The 18,967-nt window shown below is 37.9% G+C and overlaps 1 protein-coding gene across 1 annotated transcript in view; it reads right to left on the bottom strand.

Moving 5' to 3' along the window:
* Positions 1–18,967, bottom strand: part of DNAAF5 (dynein axonemal assembly factor 5) — a 43,722-nt gene that overhangs the window by 20,058 nt on the left and 4,697 nt on the right. The window contains exons 5-7 of the mRNA XM_054042801.1: positions 11,268–11,500; positions 8,670–8,882; positions 5,337–5,480 (exon numbers count right to left, since the gene is read on the bottom strand). Of these exons, the coding sequence (XP_053898776.1) occupies positions 5,337–5,480; positions 8,670–8,882; positions 11,268–11,500 (590 nt within the window). The remainder of the gene's footprint in view (positions 1–5,336; positions 5,481–8,669; positions 8,883–11,267; positions 11,501–18,967) is intronic.

The raw sequence follows: 18,967 nt of genomic DNA, 5'->3' as shown, positions 1-18,967 counted from the left end.
GGACAGTATTGACATTAACCTTCTTCATTTTTACATGTTACCAATTCCATTAATTCAGTGAGGAAAAAGTGAAACATGTAAATAAAGAAACACCAGATGAACATGCAAGCTACAGTTATGTGTTTTGCAAGAAAGCATAAGGATTTTCATAGTAATCTATAACAGAGGTGTATTCATGCATAAAATGGTTTGCTTTTATAGCTCCTTATGTCTCTTATCCAAAGTACATGTCCACTAAAGATGTGATTCAAAGCTCACTGAAGTCAATGGATACACTCTCACTGACTTCAGTAAGCTTTGGATCAGGCCCTATGGGCCAGATTGTGATATCCTCACATTGAGCAGTACCTTAACTTCACAAGGAGCCCCACTGACTCCAATAGGACTACTTATGGTGTAAGACTGAATTCAATGTGAATATGGGTGACATAATTTGGCTTTAAACAGTTAACTGCAATTAAAATTACATGCCTTTGTTTTGCTGTTTTTAAACTGTACTCAACTGTTCTGGTGTCTGGCCCCTTTAGAATTTTGAAGATAGATCGCTGGCCTGACAAGTCATTATGGAAGTGCCAGATGTGAAAAGATTTTAGAAAAGGCAGGATTTGCTAAGTACAAAGATTATACTTTAAGCAACTTTGCCTGCACCCAAGACAATGGATTGCTCCTTTCTGTAGGATCTTTGCATTCTAGTCAAAATTATTCAATACTTGTGTTCTAAAGTATTTTTGTTGACCTGTAAATAAATCATACCATTCCACAAGACACAGCTGTGTATCCGAGATCAAAACCGTTGTCTATCATTCCATATATAAACAATCACAACAAACTTTTCCTTTTTCCATGAAAAAAAAATAAAGTACAAAATGATGTAATTCCAGTCAAGGATACAATAGAAGCATTGTTCACAGATGGTTTACAATAAACTGTTCAAACTTTCCATTTGTGCTAGTAACATAGGAGGGTACACATTAAATCCACAGATAGGCAAATGTGCAGCATTAGCTTCACAGCCTTGTAATACATTTGACTGAGTCTCTTAAGAAAACCGGCAAGGGTTTTAATTTCTATAAATATTCAAAGTGACATAGACCTACCTGTAAGTACAAATGCTGAATTATCCTCATACCAACAATCAAAATGGACCTGATGAAAGGACTAGATGACTCACAAGAGTGGTATAGGAATATAAAGCCTTTAAACCGCTATATCACCAGTTCAAATCTGGACAAGTTCAGTATTGATCTAACAGAGCTGCTATCTGATGGCTGAAATGAGTTCCATCCATCTAGAAAATGGAGGACCACCAACTAAGCACTGTGCTTAGTATAGTGCTTAGTAGGTGGTCTTACCCCATTTTCATGGTGCTTAGTTGATGGCCAGTCTCCATTTTCTATAGGACAAGTAAATAATGTAAAATCTAGCTCTTATTTAGTGCTTGTCATTGATAGATTTTAAAGCACTTTACAAAAGGAGGTCAGTATCATTATCCCCATTTTACAGATGGGGAAACCGAGGCACAACATGGTGACATGGCTTGCCTGAGGTCGCTCAGCAGGCCAGCGGCAGAGCTGGGCATAGAATCCAGATCTCGGAGTCACAGTCCAAAGCTCTATGCACTAGGCTTCACTGCCTCCCACAAAGAAATCAGTGCCATCGCTAACTGATCAGCAGAGGAGCTAAAAGCGAGTAAGTATGAAGAGTAGAGTGCACTATTCTCTTACAATTAGAAGCACATGAGAGAATCATTGATGCCCCACCAGTGTATCTCTGCAGCCTCCTTAAATAATAACCTGGAGGTTTAGTAATTCAAAGGTTCAGGTATATTCACAAGATCTTTTGATCCTGAATAAGGAACTCTTCTCAGAGCAACATAGTTCTACTTTTAAGCTAGTTGTAAGCCATTTGTATTCTATGGACAAACTATTTCAATAGGGTATTTTGCTTTTTGGAGTTGTTTATATGGATTGTATAGCAGCCTAGGGCACAAAGCATGAAATGCATTATGTAAAAAAAGCATTTTATTGTACTTTGTGGAGGTTTTGGAAGAAATACACAAGAAATATATTGAAATTCTTAGATCATTTAAGGTAGAATTTATGGGGCTTCACAAAACATAAGCAATGCTCTTCCTTTTAAGTGTGGAACAGATTAATAATGAGGGAAGGAGAATCTGAAGATATACAAACCACAGTTGAATAAATTCTTGACATAGCCTTAAGCATTATGAGGCTGATATTTAGAGATACTGAAAGCGGCAGCCCATTTTGAAGTTGTTGGGAGTTAGGTACTCAGTAACTGAAAAATCAGGTTATATTTGTCTTTGTGACAAACCTGAAATATTGGAACTACCCAATCTCATCTGTCTTGCTGAAAAAAAGCTAACGAGAACAAAGAATTTCATCCAAAGTCAACTGGAAAAAAAAAAATCTGTAAATATAATATCCAAAGCCTTTAATAATTGTAGGGGATTTTCTTTGTCTTATGCAAGAACCAGAATTTATCTCCATGAAACTGCTTTACTTCTAGGACTATGGATTTGCAAAGTTTGGAAAGTGGGCGTGTCCACACTATTGCCCATTCTGTAGCCAAAAACTGCAGAGATGTGTAACATACAAATATTTTTGTTTGGGGACTCACCCATTCACAATTAAGTTTATAAAAATGTATCCCAGATTAGCTCCTTGTGTAATTGGACTTTGAGTTTGAAAGAATCTCTTGCACCTTGTTTCAATACTTGTGTAAGCTTTGTTTCATTTCTCCCTTTCAGATTAACTTTCAAAGGATATGTCACTTTGGAAGAAGCCTGTTGGTAACAGGACCATAATTACTGGTAAAACACAGGTCTTTGGACTATAATGCCTGAAAGCAATACAAGAGGAAGTAGAACAGCTATCAAATTAAGGAGCAGGTTAAAAAACAAAACAAAACAAAACAAAACAAAACAGACTTGGGTAGGCCACCACAGAGTTATAGTGAGTAAGGATGGCTTTCTGATTTAATTGGCATTTAACTTTTTGGGGAGAGGATTTGAAGGAGGGGAAGAGAATGAAGGAGATGAGATAATGGTTAGAAAAAAGGACTACTTATTATCACAGCCTCTGTAGATGTTGTCCTTGATGTTAGAGAATGACTGCAACACCTCTTAAGAATTCTTATGAGAGGTGAATAGGTCAACTACTGTAAAAGCCTCAATGTTTGGTGAAGCACAGAAAATCCATTTTGAAACTCATTTTTTTGGACTAGTAGTTTGATTGTTCTTCTGTGGCCAGAAGAGAACTTGGGTCCAGTCTCAAAGGAATTTATTGTTAAGCAGGGCCCCCCTAATGCCACATGATTGTTTGCCTTAGACCACACTTGGGGGTGCCCTGCTTTCAGCCTTCACCAGGATGACTCTCTGCAAAACTTCTTTGCTTTTTTCATCAATATCCGGTCTAGAAGACTAACAATCTTGGATTTGAGGTCCTTTTTAGGGGTTACCTTTTCCCTTCAGATGAACCCCTTCTCCCAACATTAAAGGTTTGGTTCTGTAGTTTCTTTATGACAGTGTGTTATTCAGGAGAACACCTTTAAAGGAAAGATTCCTGTTCATCTCACCACAACAGAGTCCTTGATGTGGCAAAATAAAAAGCAGCTCAAGTAAGGCATCTCTCGACTAGTTCATGGTTCTCTACAGGCAACTTTGGAGATTTTGCATTTGAAGCCGTGGAAGGATATGAAAGCAAAAGGCCACCATAATCAAATGGTACAGCCCAAACTTCCCTTATTTAGTTCTCTTCCCCTTCCGGGATGCAATTATAATGCTTTACTGGCCACTTGTGCATATATAGGAGAGCTTGCTTTGAGTCAAAAACAATATTGCGAGGAGAATATGTTTAGACGGTTTGAATTTCTTTCTAGCCTGGTGAAAAAATTGTGGCTGAATCAAGCTGTTATAATCTTCTTTAGCTACACATTATAGTAAAACAGATTTCTGAACGTTAGTCTCCAGGCCAGACAGTATTGCCTCATGGACTCATCAGTTTAGGCATACAATTGAGAAATGTTGACTTTTTGGGAATAGAGATGCAATGGGGAAAATTTGTTCCTTGGGCATCTTTGAGAAGGACTTAGATGAAACAGGAAAATTCTGAGGGACTTTCACTGCTATCTTTAAAAGAGAAAGTTAGATTAATTTCTAACAGGAAGAGTGAACTGGGTGAAGAGTCTAACCTGTGGATGCTTAACTTATGATGCCTAAAATAAAAAGTTGTTTGATCTTAGAAGATATTCATAGTCAGTAATGCATCTTCTGATAAGAATTCCCCTCTTTAAAAGTGTTACATAAAAGTGGTTATAATACCTACCTGTCTTGTAATAAAATAGGATTTGACTCCCTCACAAGGGTGTTATAAGACTTTAATTGAATGTTTGATAAGCAATTTGAGATCCTGGGATGAAAGGCACTATATGACTATAGTGTACTACATATGATGATAATAATTAGGGATTTTTTAAAAAGAAAAACAAAACAAAAATCCTCTAGAAGAAGAGCACAGCAGTTATGAGGAGCTTCTGGTAAGAGAATCAGGAAATAACAGAGTTACAGAACACCTTAGAGCTGCTTGATATATTAAAACAGGAAATTTCAGTGTCTGGACTGGTGACTAACAATAATACTCTCTTATACAGCTGTCTTAAATCCTCAGAATGCTTTCAAAACATTAGGCAACCTTAGCAACAGCCCTGTGAAGATAGCTGGGGACAGAAAAGTTTAAGGACTTGCTCAAGACCAAAGTCCTAAATCAGAGCTGCAATTAAGAACTAAGGAATTCCACAGTTTCACTCCTATGCTAAGATAATTAGTCCATGCCAACCTCTCACTCTTGCAACAATAGACAGAATATGCTGAACTTGAAAGAACTGTAAAAATAAATAAATGAAACCACTACTGTCCTACGGTTCAGATCCTCGGCTGGTATAAATCATGTTTTTAATTGAGCTACAACGATTTATGCCAGTCAAAGATCTGGCTCTAGGTATTTCAGTAAGGGTCTTTACTCAAACTAAAACCAAAGGAACTTTTGGAGAAATGAATGAGCAGACAGACAGCGTTTATAGCATTCTATGTGCGCCCCTGGGGCCACACATTGACTGAATCTTCTGAACTCTTTAATCTTGACTGCTCAGCTCTGAGTTAAGCGCTTGCAAGGCTTGAAGCCTAAGAGCAGGGAAATTTATAGAGGTTACTTACATTACATTTAGACAAAATCGTCTTACCAATAGTAAAAACAAACCAACCAACCAACCAACCAGGATTTTACTCATTTAAAACACCCATTCACAGTTAGTGTCACCTTTTCATGAAGATGTTCGGTGCGTGATATTGCCATTATTGTCACCAAAACTTTCATTAGCTGCAGGCTAATTTCTTTGCAGTCTTCCTGGCACACTTCAGTTATCGCTTGTACGCAACAAAGCAATTGTTCCATATAAAAGATCTACAAACAAAAAGCATTAAATGTGTGAGTTTTGTTAGACAACGTTAGACACCCTTTCTGTCACAGGCCAGTAAAATTGACACAATCCTCTTTAAAAGTCAGGTATTAGTAGATGACAGTAATAAATAAGATAAATTCTACATATCCTGCTAAATCGGATGCCATTTATTGTTCCAAACATAGACTCTACAATGCACTCCGTTTTATAATGACTGATGGGGCATTTTTTTGAAAGCAACAAATTAACACTCTCTTCCCATGCTTTTTGCTTGTAGAAGTGGTTACCTTGTCCTGTAAAGAAAAATTAAGGATCATCCTGCTAGTCACACAATGACTGCTATATGCTGGATAAATACATTAAAGAATTTTGGGGTTCCTAGGAAGATTTACATCTTATCCTGAAATGGAACTCTTTAACTTCTAATATCAGAGGGGTAGCCGTGTTAGTCTGAATCTGTAAAAAGCAACAGAGGGTCCTGTGGCACCTTTGAGACTAACAGAAGTATTGGGAGCATAAGCTTTCGTGGGTAAGAACCTCACTTCTTCAGATGCAAGTAATGGAAATCTCTAGAGGCAGGTATATATCAGTGTGGAGATAACGAGGTTAGTTCAATCAGGGAGGGTGAGGTGCTCTGCTAGCAGTTGAGGTGTGAACACCAAGGGAGGAGAAACGTTTCTCCTCCCTTGGTGTTCACACCTCAACTGCTAGCAGAGCACCTCACCCTCCCTGATTGAACTAACCTCGTTATCTCCACACTGATATATACCTGCCTCTAGAGATTTCCATTACTTGCATCTGAAGAAGTGAGGTTCTTACCCACGAAAGCTTATGCTCCCAATACTTCTGTTAGTCTCAAAGGTGCCACAGGACCCTCTGTTGCTTTTAACTTCTAATGTTTCTGCTGTGCCAATTTCAAATGTTGTTCAAATTTCTGAACATATCAAGTAGCATAGTGATACTGAAATACACAGAAACAAGGAAACCTGAAGGTTTGTCTCCCACCTAATTATTACAACATAATGCATAAAATCCTGGCCTCACTGAAGTCAATGGGAGTTTTGCCATTGACTTCAAAGGGGCCAGAATTTCACTCAAAATTCTTGTCAGTCTGCAAGTCTTCTGTAACAAAGCATAGAAAACCACAGTAGGCAGACGTTCCATGATTTGCTATACTCTATCAGTGAAAGAGACCATTGTCGTACGACTGGTTAGCTCCACTTCCAAAAAGAAAATAAATAAAACTTGAGAATACTCTTACCTATAAATGGTATTTATCTGAGGTAATTTATATAGCATTCTCTCACGATGATAGAGAAGAATTATTTCTCAAATAGAAAAGTTAGGACAATTCAGCCAAAAGCTGCACTGACAGATGAATGTGGGTCTGTCTACTCTCTATATTGTCTAATAGAGTTAAATTTATAGAAGATCACGTGGCACTTTTTGCAGATCTGTCCTATGGACTCATTGCTTGAACACCCGGAGGTGGTGCTTCCAGTGGAGTAGATCCCTAAGAATAATGTATTTCAGTGTGATTAAGGCCAATTCTGAGCATTCTAAGCATCACTGAAACACGTTCCATTAAAACAAGGACTCAAAGAACTACACTGTCTCAAAGGGAGAATTAAACAGATCCTGTAACACTAGAATAATCTTCTTAAAAGGAATTATAAATCTGACAATAGGCTACAAAGAATCTTCTGGAGACAAGGTATTGGCCAACTGCATATCCCTGAAGATCCCCTGCTAGTCATTCTAAGGGCAGAGACTTAACATTTCAAACTCCTGCTGGAAAGAAAGCTAGAATTTTAATTAAGAAGGCTTGGTAGACTGTATGGATTTTTCTTGTATACCAATAACAGAACACGTTGCAGATCCAGAAACAGAAGAAAGGGGTGAAGAACTCCTGAATTTCTGTAATTTCAACTGTTACACTAGAGAGCCCACTCCATATTGGAGAAAGAAACTGTCATACACCAAGCTGAAAGGGTCAAGATACTGAGATCTAAGGGTCCTTTCAGCTGAACTCTTTCAGGTGAACAGTTACATTTCCTTCGCCTGTGTTAATTATTCTGTATGTAACAGGAGAGGAAGTACACCAAAGGAAAAAAAAAATACATGCAATGCCTTAATGCTAATTAATTGTACACATCACTTTAACTATATGGCTCACAAAGAATACAGGCACTTCAAAATAGTATAGTAAGAACTGCCTTCAGGCTCACATCCCATGAAATCCATCTACTGCACGTTAGTTATGTGTGTGCATAAGAGCAATTTTATCATGTTGGAAGTGTCTTCATCCTGCATTTTTAGGATGAAGGAACCCAAACCTAGGAAGCTTAAATCCTAAAGTTTTTTTGCAAAGAGTGTTCCTAAATGCACATTTAAACATACTGACCATTGCCTTTTAAAAATCAAATATTAATATCCAAAAAAACTAGCATTAATAAAAGGAAGCACTTCACTTTGTGAAATATAACATGCCAATCACTATTGCCAAGAAAATGCTTTGTATCAATCATTTTTATTTAGCTGGACTGCAGGGCTGGGAAGGGTCAAAGTACATTCATTTGTTTGGATTCTGTACACGATGAACTTATCAAAACAAGGGCCAAATGGTGCTTTCGGATTAATCCAATTGACTCCCACTGCAGTACATGGGAATGATGTTCATAGGTTTAAAAGCAGAAAGTTAGCCTAATGTAGATAACTTGAAGTTCTGATGTCAGGGAAAATATCAATATCTTATAACAATATTAACTAAGACCTAAATAACCCAGTGTAGTCTGAACTGATCATATGCAAGACTGTGTGCAAACTGACAATCACAAATGAAAGACTTGTTTGCACAATAATTTAAACAGAACTTTTATTATTTTGGTATTTCCATGGTACGAAAAGGGGACTTGTCACTTTAGAAAATTTTACACACAATTTTGCAGATTGAAAAAAATAAAGTTATATTAAGGTAAGGTACAGTCTAACTCAGTGGTTCGCAAATTATGGTATGTGGGCCACAATCAGGAGGCACCCAGGTGGATTTGAAGTATAGTATGAATACACTTAAAAACAACAAAAGTGGTTTGCCAATCACTTTTGGCTTTTAGATTTGGTATGCTAAGACTTAAAATCTGAGAACCAGTGGTCTAAGTCCTGGCTGTTTTGGATTTTCCATTTATCCTTACCTCTTCAGATCGCTGACAGATCTCAGGTTGTGAGAGTGTGTTGGCAAGATAAGACAAATGAGGCTTTAAGACTTGTCTTGGGCAACCTCGTATCACTGCAGCTAGAATCATGAGATAAGAAGGCATAGGTGTTTTTTCAAGGGCTGACATCAGTAACTTCAGAGATACCTTAGGGCTAACAAATGTTCCAATCAACTCTGCTGCTTTCACACACTGTAAAAGAGAATAAATATAACTTGAGGATTATTTTGAAAACACAAAGACCATTCATCATATCCTGGCCCTTCCTCTTTTTAGGATTCCAGCTGTTTTTTAAATACTTCAGCAATTGGCTTATAGGCCTTTCCGCTCACTCAGTAATGACTACATGCTTGAAAAAATTTTCTTGACATGTGTTCAGAAAGCTCATAATAAGGCATGCAAGCACCCTTCTCAGCATCAGACTCAAACTTTCATGAGAAAGTTGTAAAGCACAGTGTAATAGATCTCTAGCTTAGGGTGACCAGATGTCCCAGATTTCCTGAAAAAAGAAGAACAGGAGTACTTGTGGCTGGTTCATGGTCCCCCCCGACCACTGCAAAAACTGGTCTGAGGCACTGCCCCCACCCTGATTTTTATTTTATATATATAAAAATATAACCAACTCAAAAAAGAAGTAATCCATTTTTTGTTGCATTCACACTCTTCTCAAAACTGTGTTTTAGAGAAGCACCTTTGTATCCCTCTCTGGCATGCGGAGGAGTCAAGTATACGCGGCAGCCTAGTGATAGCATTGTGTACTCCATACAGGAAGAGCCTGCTGCTTTCAATCTTTCATTCTTGTAGCTAGCAGGGCTGCCAAGTACTATGTATCCCTCTCTGGCATGCAGAGGAGTCCCAGGACCCAGGCTCCAGCACAAGCCTGAACGTGTACACAGCAACTGAACAGCCCCGCAGCTCGATCCCGAGTCAGTTGACACAGGCCAACCATGGATGTTTAACTGCAGTGTAGACATACCCTTAGAATCCCCTAACCCAATGCTCAGGCATTGGTTCAGTGATGACTCACGGGGCAGAGAATGCCCCTAATTGAATTACCAGTACTGCTTCCTACAGCATTCTGAGTTTTTCTTCCTCCAAGTACTGATCAGGTGCACCTCTGCTTAGCTTGTGAGAACAGACTCAACTTCAGCCTATAGTGGTATGGCTCAGGACCAGACATGTGGAGAGAATGGGTGTGAAGAGATCTAAAATCTAGTATATGGGAGGAGGGTGCAGTCTGTGAGAAGAGAAGGAATGCAGAGGGTGCAGAGAGAAGTAAGGATAAGAAATGGGATCCAGACTCCATTTGGCTTCAATCATAGCACTAACCCATATAGAAGCTTGATTTGGAAAACCAACCTTTGTTGACATTGCCTGGACTATCTGCAGCCAGTATATGTGAAAGTAACAAAACCTGGAAATTGGCAATGGAACTTTTTGCTACAGCTTATTTTTCGTGTGTTCTGGTGGCAGTAAAAAGAAATAAACGGGAACAAGATTTAGTTCTTAAAATTATTTAAAAAATCTGTCCTTTATACCCTTTGAAAAAATTGGTTTAATTATTTTGTAAATGCAGCCATGACTGTTAATCTATAAAAGTTTTGCCTGTTGATAAAAATCAATAAGAACTGTGTATTTTAAGGCACTGGCTTACATAAATCTATTAGAAAAAGTGTTCTATTTCTTGTCTAAACACAACAGTGGGAAGGAAGCATTTACTTGTATAACTGATGTATCTGAACACTGATGGCAATCAGACGAAATAAACATACCTTAATGTTATGGTTAGATTATGCACTAAGAGATAACAAGTGAAATTAACTAGAAAGGGCATGAACTGCACATATTTTTAAAATGGAATGTGTTGCCCCAAGGCATTGACACTTAAATCTGCTGCTTATGATTTTTAAGAGGCTGTTAATGCTTCACTTGTTGGCATCAGAGGTGAAATAGTCTCAGTTTTGGTCTTCACACGAATCATACAAAAATAAAATTTATTGTAACAAATACACATAAAATCTACAAAATGTTTAACATCCTCCCTAAAAACATTTAAAACTACTGGGGGTCTTGATCATGCATCTGGCAAAACTCTTACTGAGTTCAACATAATCACTAGCATCATCTTTTCCCATAACAATATTTCTTTGAAACATTTTGTAAAAGAAATTCAAAGCTCTATTAACAAGTGGCAATTGTAACATTATTTTATATCCTGTGGGAAGAGTGAGATGGCAACTCATCAGTTTAGGACCCTTGAAAGAAACGAGAGGGGAGAGAAATTATAGGCCCAGTTCACTCATGTTGTTAATTGTTTGTGTGTCGAATGCTCCTTTGAGCCCAATTACAGGATGGGGACTTTTCCCAACATGTTAAATTTTAAAATATCATTTTACTTATTTTCAGTTCATTAAAAATAGTTTAATTTAAGCCATATGGACCCAATCCTGAGCACTTCCCTCTCCTCCCCTAGACTTCAGTGAGAACTGAAGGAAGTAGCCCCATACAGGACACACTCAAGACTATTTAAGATTGGGTCTCTAGGGTATTGTAGATATCTAAAAAAGTCAAACTTACATTTCTAACCACATTATTCTCTTCATCTAAGCATACTCGGTACAAAGTTCTAAGCAGTAGCTCCATATGCTGTGTAATGTGATCCTCTGCATGTAGCAACAATATAAACAGAAGCTGAGATGCTTTTATTCTGGTGCCTTCAACCCAGTCTGTTACATCGTGACAGAGACCTGGAAGAATTTTGGAGAGGTTTCTTGTAACAAGCTCCCGACATCCCAATTCTGGTCGAACCACTAGAAGAAGAAAAGAAAAAAACAAAACAAAACAAAAACAAAAACAGAAGAAAAGTTCAGGAAAAGCACTACAAATGCTTTGCAGAAAATTTTAGAAAAAGGTTAATGGTGTTGATTCATAACAAAAGTAATGTCTTCTCTGCTTCTACGTGAAGTACATGATTCAAAGCACTGCACGTGGCTTTATCTGAGAGAGTGCCATTGACTTCAGTAGCATTGCTCAATTAAAAACTCCATTTTACACTTTGAAAATGTAGTTATTTAATAAGGAATATTAATACCACCCAGGTGTTATATAGCAATTTTATATAGAGCTCAAAGCACTTATATGATTGGAAAGTTGGTGTTTACATTACATGCTTTATTTAAAAAAAAAAAATTATAAAGGAGAGAGGAAGGAAAATAAGAAGCTCACCACCCAACATGGCAAATGCATTTTAGCCAATCTCAAAGCATAGGACACAAAAAGATAATCTCCTTTTTACTGTTATAATGCCAGAGAGGTTTGATTTTAAAAATCAAACGGAAGCAAACAAAGAAAAACAAGAAAAGCTGGACTTTTTCAAAACAAGCTTGGTGGTGTCAGTGGCTCAGACATAATCTGAGACAGCAAGCAGCAGTCAGAAGACTTTGAAATAGCATGAGAAACATTATATACAGGTTTCAAAAAAGAAAAAAAATTCTTTTCAGGGTGTCAGAACAGAGCGGGAATTGGCGAATGTGCCTCCTTGTACTTCATATTACTGATATCGTAATTATGTCTAAACTCCCTAAAATAAATTCTTCAATTGTCTCAGGGCATTTTGCTTATATGGCTAGAAAAAAAAAATGCTTATCATAGGTAAACTGCATTGGGTATAAAAAAAAGATTGAAATCGGACAAGGTGAAAAAAGGTTTATTAAAAATGCCTATGAAGTACCTATTTAAAATAAAATTCTTTAAAACATAAGAGACTATTTGATTATTGCTTCTTTTGTGTATGGAAGAGAGCACTTGGGATTATAAAAATTGACAATGAATAGCAAAGGTCAAATGAAGAAATCTGCTTGAGAAAACAAATATGGAGTGGCATTCTATTTGACCTGAGGCAGAAGGTTTTTTTTAAAAGGATTCTGACCATTCCTTTTCAATAGTTCCTTCATTTCAGATGTTCAAATGCAGACATTTAATCCCTGTAGCTACCTGCTGTCAAAGAATTTTTCCCCTTCACTATAAACTGTTTGCACCTGTATCCCAAGGCAATGGTTGCTCAATGGAAAGTCATTCAGTTGTTAAGATGGCATTGAATATTAGGGCAGTCTTCAACCTCCCTCCCGCCCCACCCCCCGCACCTGCAGTGTCTGTCATCATGAGATCAAAGCACAATAAGGCTGAGGTGTCAGGTTCATTAGCTTGCGAGTACAAAAGGGTGGTTAAAGAAAATGCATTATAGCCCATAATGGAAAAGGAGGAATTCTAGATGTTGAAATATAGATTTACAATGAATCAGTCATTATCATGGAATTCTTTTTAAAATACGTTTTGAAAAGGAAGCAAATAGAGGCAAGTGTTAAAACATAATTACAAAGAATAAAAAGGAACTTAAAATACCAGAAACTGAAATATAAAACATATGGTACAGATACATAGCTAAATACAAATCTTGCAACAAGACACCACAAATTCCTAATCTTATTTCAAGACATACATAAGACTCAGTGGTAAATCATCCTTTTCTCTTTTATCATGCATAGCTAGAGAGACACTATCAGATGCAATTTGGCAGTAAAAGTAAATGGCAGGAAGGAATCTTAAAGTAATTATTAACTTCTTAGGACTGAAGTACAAAATTACCAGGTAATTTCCTCAGAATGCTCTGCAATTATCTATTAATCTTTTCATTGAAGACTTAAATGCAAAACTTTAGCAAGCAAGATGAATACAAAAACTGATGCAACTGGTCAGCATGGGCGGTGGGGGGTGCGGTTTGCCCAACATTGGGAAACACTTTTGTTGTGATCAGAACATTGTCTCATACAGCTCTGTAGCAAAGACTGGCTCATGAAGTAGCTCACTTTCCTACCAGTGGTAAATTCCATTAAAATAATTCCACTAGAAACAAGTTAAAAAAAATGATGCAATTAAATACTAACAAAAATGTTATTTTAACTAATATGTTGTGCCAAGGTTCCCTCTTGTGGTATGTTTTATCTTTCATGGTAGGAACACCAAAACTGATCAGCTTTGCTGTTCCCCCATCAATCTCACTCAGGAGATGATATACTATAACACATTTCAGAGTAGCAGCCGTGTTAGTCTGTATCCGCAAAAAGAACAGGATGCATCCGAAGAAGTGGGCTGTAGTCCACGAAAGCTTATGCTCTAACAAATTTGTTAGTCTCTAAGGTGCCACAAGTACTCCTATACTATAACACATATCCCGGATGATATGCATTAATTCATAGGAGATGCCTGAATTTGCCCCTTATCTGAAAATAGTGTAGGTAAATACAACACTGAAGAGGAAACCAAAGAAGGTCCTGGAAACAGGACCAGTAATGTAAATGGTGCCAATATTGAATGATGAACTGCTCTTAGTACCAATTTTTGAAGGTGCATCTTCACTGATCTTGGCATTTTAAAGATGTGTTGCCACCCATTCTAGAATATAAAACATTCGTGAAGATGTTGCACGTAGTGTAGGAGGAGGTTATTTCCTAAAAACAGTAATCTGGGATGATAACATTTGAAGCAAAGTCTGATCTGGTTCAAGAGTTTGGTGCAGATTCTGTGAGGTCTCCAGTGGCTGTAATGGTTCCTAGAATAGCAACTTCTTTTTCTCAGGGAATTCCTAGATTCTTCAAGTGAAAACTATCAACGTATCAGAGGGACTGAGTAGTATAAAGGGACCCATTCCAGAGTTGTTGAGCTTAACTATAGGATAAGAAACCTTAGTATGTTTGAATGCTTCTGAAGGAAAATTTAATAGCCTCACTTTCACTTATTTAAGTTTTCAGGAAAAGAGATTTGGGAATCCAGTGCTAAAGAGAAGGCAGAGGAGAAAAAAATAAAACAGAAGCCGATGAATACTATTCATTTTAGCTCTGGAGGATATTTTTGACTATATTCTGAGAGAACATGTAATAACTCCAAAACTCAAGGCCCATACAAAATTCAACTAAGGCCTTTAATCAGAGAGCAAGCAAGAGGAGAATTAGTCAGGCCTTGGCTACACTGGCGCTGTACAGCGCTGCAACTTGCTGCGCTCAGGGGTGTGAAAACGCCCCCCCCACCCCCCGAGCACGAGTGCAGTGCTGTAAAGCACCAGTGTAATCAGAGCCTGCAGCGCTGCACGCTCGCTCACAGCGCTGCAAGCTACTCCCCTCGGAGAGGTGGAGTACATACAGTGCTGTGAGAGCTCTCTCGCAGCGCTGGCGGCGCGACTACACTTGCGCTTCACAGCGCTGTGAATTCCCGAGTGTAGCCAAGGCCTCAGACTCATCAGGCTTTTGGAAACCAAGCGATAATAGGCAGGATGTGCTGTCATGGTTATAGTTTCTTTTCTGATTCACGAACCATTGGATGATAAAGTACCCACAGGTATTCAATAGGGTGCTAAGCATGATGTGCTGTAATGCAAAGTAGGCAATGGCCTCTGCCTGGAGACTCAAGGACAAAATTCATTGAGCAAGCATTTGCTTTTATTACCAATGGAAGTACTCTTTCAGAGGTATGATCACCTTTCATGCTAGTGGCAGCTCCTTCATTCAAGATTGTGAGGAAGTTGCAAACTGCTTATGTGACTTGAGACAGGTCACTTACTTTCTGTGTCTCAGTTCCCCCTTTGTCAAAGGGTATAATACATCCTTTCACCCACCTTTTGTGTATCTTGTCTATTTATATTGTAACCTTTCTGTGTGTCTGTAAAGATCCTAACACAATAGGGCTCTTGTCTCAACTGTGGCCTCAGGCAATACCATACCACAAATAACTACTTATAACAATGAGGATAAAGTATATCCTTTCCATGACAATCCTTTCCAAAGGTAAATTAAAATGTTTTAGAATCAATTAGGAGAAAAGTCATACTAGTTTCTGTTATTCTTGTTTTTATTACTGAACTTTCTTCTTCCTCCGTCCTACCCTAATTTTAATATGGATAACAAACAGCAGCATTATTTCACAACTATTAAGATTGCTTTAGAGTGCTCTTTTACATTCAGAATACCGACCACAAAATTCAAGAAAAGGGCAAAAATTTCCCTCAATCTTCATTGCAGATATTTTTAAAAACCTATCATTATCTTTACAAAGGAAAAATATGAGTGATGGGTAATTATATAAAAATTCATGAGGTTGACCATCTATTAATATGAACAGCCTGTGACACGACAAATATTAGAGGAAGCAAAAGCATTCTTTACCATTTACATGTCCCAAAGCTAATATAACTTACATCACAGAAAGAAAAAATAAAAAGAACAACAGATCAACTTGACTGCCTTGAAGGCTAAGCAGATCTGTCAAGTCAGTTACCATTATGAAGTGTTTCCCCTTTCATTCAAGCATTACCAAGCAAAACAATTTGAACAAAAATATAATTTCAAAAGAGAAAGAACTCCGGAACCCACTGTCATCGAAAGGATTTTGCTGCTGGGGATTCTGTGACGTGATTGGCAGGTAGGGACAAGTCAAGCATGATCTTGTTCTTTCACACCATAAAAGTGTTTTGATCTGTTAAATCTGAGTGTACAAATCAATAAATTACCCACTTTAACCCTCTCTCTCACCAACATCCATATGCATAGTATTAAACATTAACTTTACAAATCTAAGACAGGAAACAAGCTTCATACCACAACAGAAATGTTAAAGCTACCTATAAATAACTAGGTTGCACACCTAGTTTTCCTTGGAAAATAGAGAAGGTACAGTAGTTTCCCTTAACTGCTTCCATTTTCTCCCCTTCTGCTGGCCGACTTTACATTTGCTTACAAGTTTCATATAATTTTGAAGCCAGCTTTTCCTCCATTCAATTTCTTTTTGTGCTTCATACTATTCCATGAATGCTGTGTCTCAGTCTCACTGTTCAGGAAGGACTTAATGTTTCACGGTCTCTCACTCCCCCACCCGCCCTTTTCATCTCTTCTCCCTCTCCCCACATGATTTCTGCCTTAAAAACAGCTTAACATAAATATAAGAATGGCCATATTGGGTCTGTCCATCTATCCCAGTATCCTGTCTTCCGACAGAAGCCAATGCCAGATGCTTCAGGGGAAAATGAACAGGACAATTACCAAGCGATCCATGCCATGCTATCCAGTCCCATCTTATTGCTGAGTGGAGGGGACTGCAATATCGTTTTATCCCTTTTTCAATGTGCAGTAATTGCAAATGGTAATGAGTCCTACCCCACTCTCTTCAATTATTTTGGGCCAGATTGTGATAATTTATACTCCGTGTGAGAGAGGCTATTTTATGTGACGTCCCATTGAGGCCAACGGGACTATTTTCAGGGTAAAGTGTTACCAAACGTGAATAAAGGTATCACAATTTAGCCTTATATGGCTATATCCCTCATCATCTACTTTTATTCGTGATAACAGAACAGCTTTGACTCAGGTGGAAAAATATGACTCCTGAGGTTACAGGAAAACCTGAAATGATGCCATTCAATAAATCTGAATTTTGCAAGAGAGCTGCAATACTGTGGATGTACATCTAACCATATGGCTCTTGGGACTGAGAAAGAGCAGCACTATTCTAAATTCACTGAACTGCAACTAGTGGATGGGTTTTATTTTTAATTTTAAAAAAAAGAAAATGGCTCCTATATTATAGGAAAATATTAACAGATGTTGAAACTGGGTCTAGGATAACACTTTTAGGAGAAGATGGAAATGTCTATATTTATTTATGAATTAATTCTAGCCATCAGCCCAAGCTGTTGTGCATTCTGACCATTAGATGTGCCAAGAATAATTTTGGCCTTATCTTCTGACTTTAATCCTACATTTTTCTGAAGTGTAGATATTCCCCAACCACATTTTGCAAGCATGTAAGTCTCCTTACTAGTGAAAACACAATCTGGGTTTTGTTTATTTTAAGGTTAACAGTACAGTTTACTTATATATTCTCATTTTCAGGTACTGCCTCTTCTTTTTGAGAGTGTGGGCATATTCTGCCAATGACTGCAGCGGTCAGAGTAAAGGTACTAGCAATGTATAATACTTCTGAAATAGTCTCAATTATTAACAGATTCCTCTTCCTCCAGCTCAGGGAAGATGAGGGATCCAAAATTCTGGAGGCTGAGGAGAGGGTAAAGAGATCCCTACGGCTGATTAAGGCAGTGATTATGGTAACTAATTAAAACGGAGATGCAAGTCTGAATAGATGAATAGCAGTAGAAAAGGTAAGAGAGCAGGAGACAGAAATGCAGATGACGAACAGGAATTCCCAAGGCTGGATTAAGTGCCTCTCTGAACCCTCTTCTACAGAGAGAGGGAAGTACCTTTTATTTAGTGAATAAGATTCAACTTACATTTTCATAGATGTTTACTGAAATAACATTAGTTACTAGTCATCATTGACACTCCTGTTTGGAGGATCATGCAAGAATTAGATTACCGGAAACACTCAAATACACCAGACTTGGTCTTTGTTGCATTTTCTTTCCTCCTCTTGTACTAATTTTAGTTGTTACCCTGGGGGAGTTGGCTATGTGATGAATGGCAAACCCCATTATATCTGAAAGCTACTGTTCAGCAGTGGTTGAGGCACTTGTCATACAGACTGACAAGTCTGAAAACTACTTCATGTTGACCTCATATCTAGCTCAAACCATAAAATTCAAACCAAGAAAGTATATTCAGTAAACCAGATTAAACTACTTTACACACAGACTTGGCATCCAGGAGTCATTTTAATATCACAGCCTAGGGCAGTGGTAGAAAGACTGCATCCATGCTAGAAAAGTATTCAGTTTTCCAAATCATCCACAGTATTGAACAATAGCCCATAGCTGTCTTTGTTTTCATAGATGCTATATGGCTATGTCCGCACTATGAGCTAGGGATGTGATTCCCCCAGCTCATGTATACATACTTGCACTAGTTTGAGACGAGCTAGCATGAGTATAAATAGCAGTGTATTTGCAGTAACATGGGTAGCAGCAGCAGTAGAGTCAAGGTTGAGATGTACTGAGTATAATCCCACCTGAAACCAGTGGGTACATACTTGGCACAGCCCAGCCATGCCTTCACTGCCATTACCTATGCTATCACAACACTGCTATTTATGTTCATGCTAACTCTCACAGAGCTAGCACAAGTATGTGTACTTGAGCCTATAATTTAATGGTTTAGTTTTCATTAGATGTGATAGCTTGGTAGACCAAGATATTTTAATGTTAAGAGATATGAATAGAATGTTGCAAAGACATACACTACAATAAAACATGACAGACTGACAAAAATGAGTTCTGTATC

Source organism: Malaclemys terrapin, chromosome 10 (genome assembly GCF_027887155.1).
Source record: "Malaclemys terrapin pileata isolate rMalTer1 chromosome 10, rMalTer1.hap1, whole genome shotgun sequence".
Lineage (NCBI taxonomy): Eukaryota > Metazoa > Chordata > Testudines > Emydidae > Malaclemys > Malaclemys terrapin.
The sequence above is the reverse complement of the archived record's forward strand: the minus strand, read 5'-3'. Positions and strand labels throughout refer to the sequence as shown.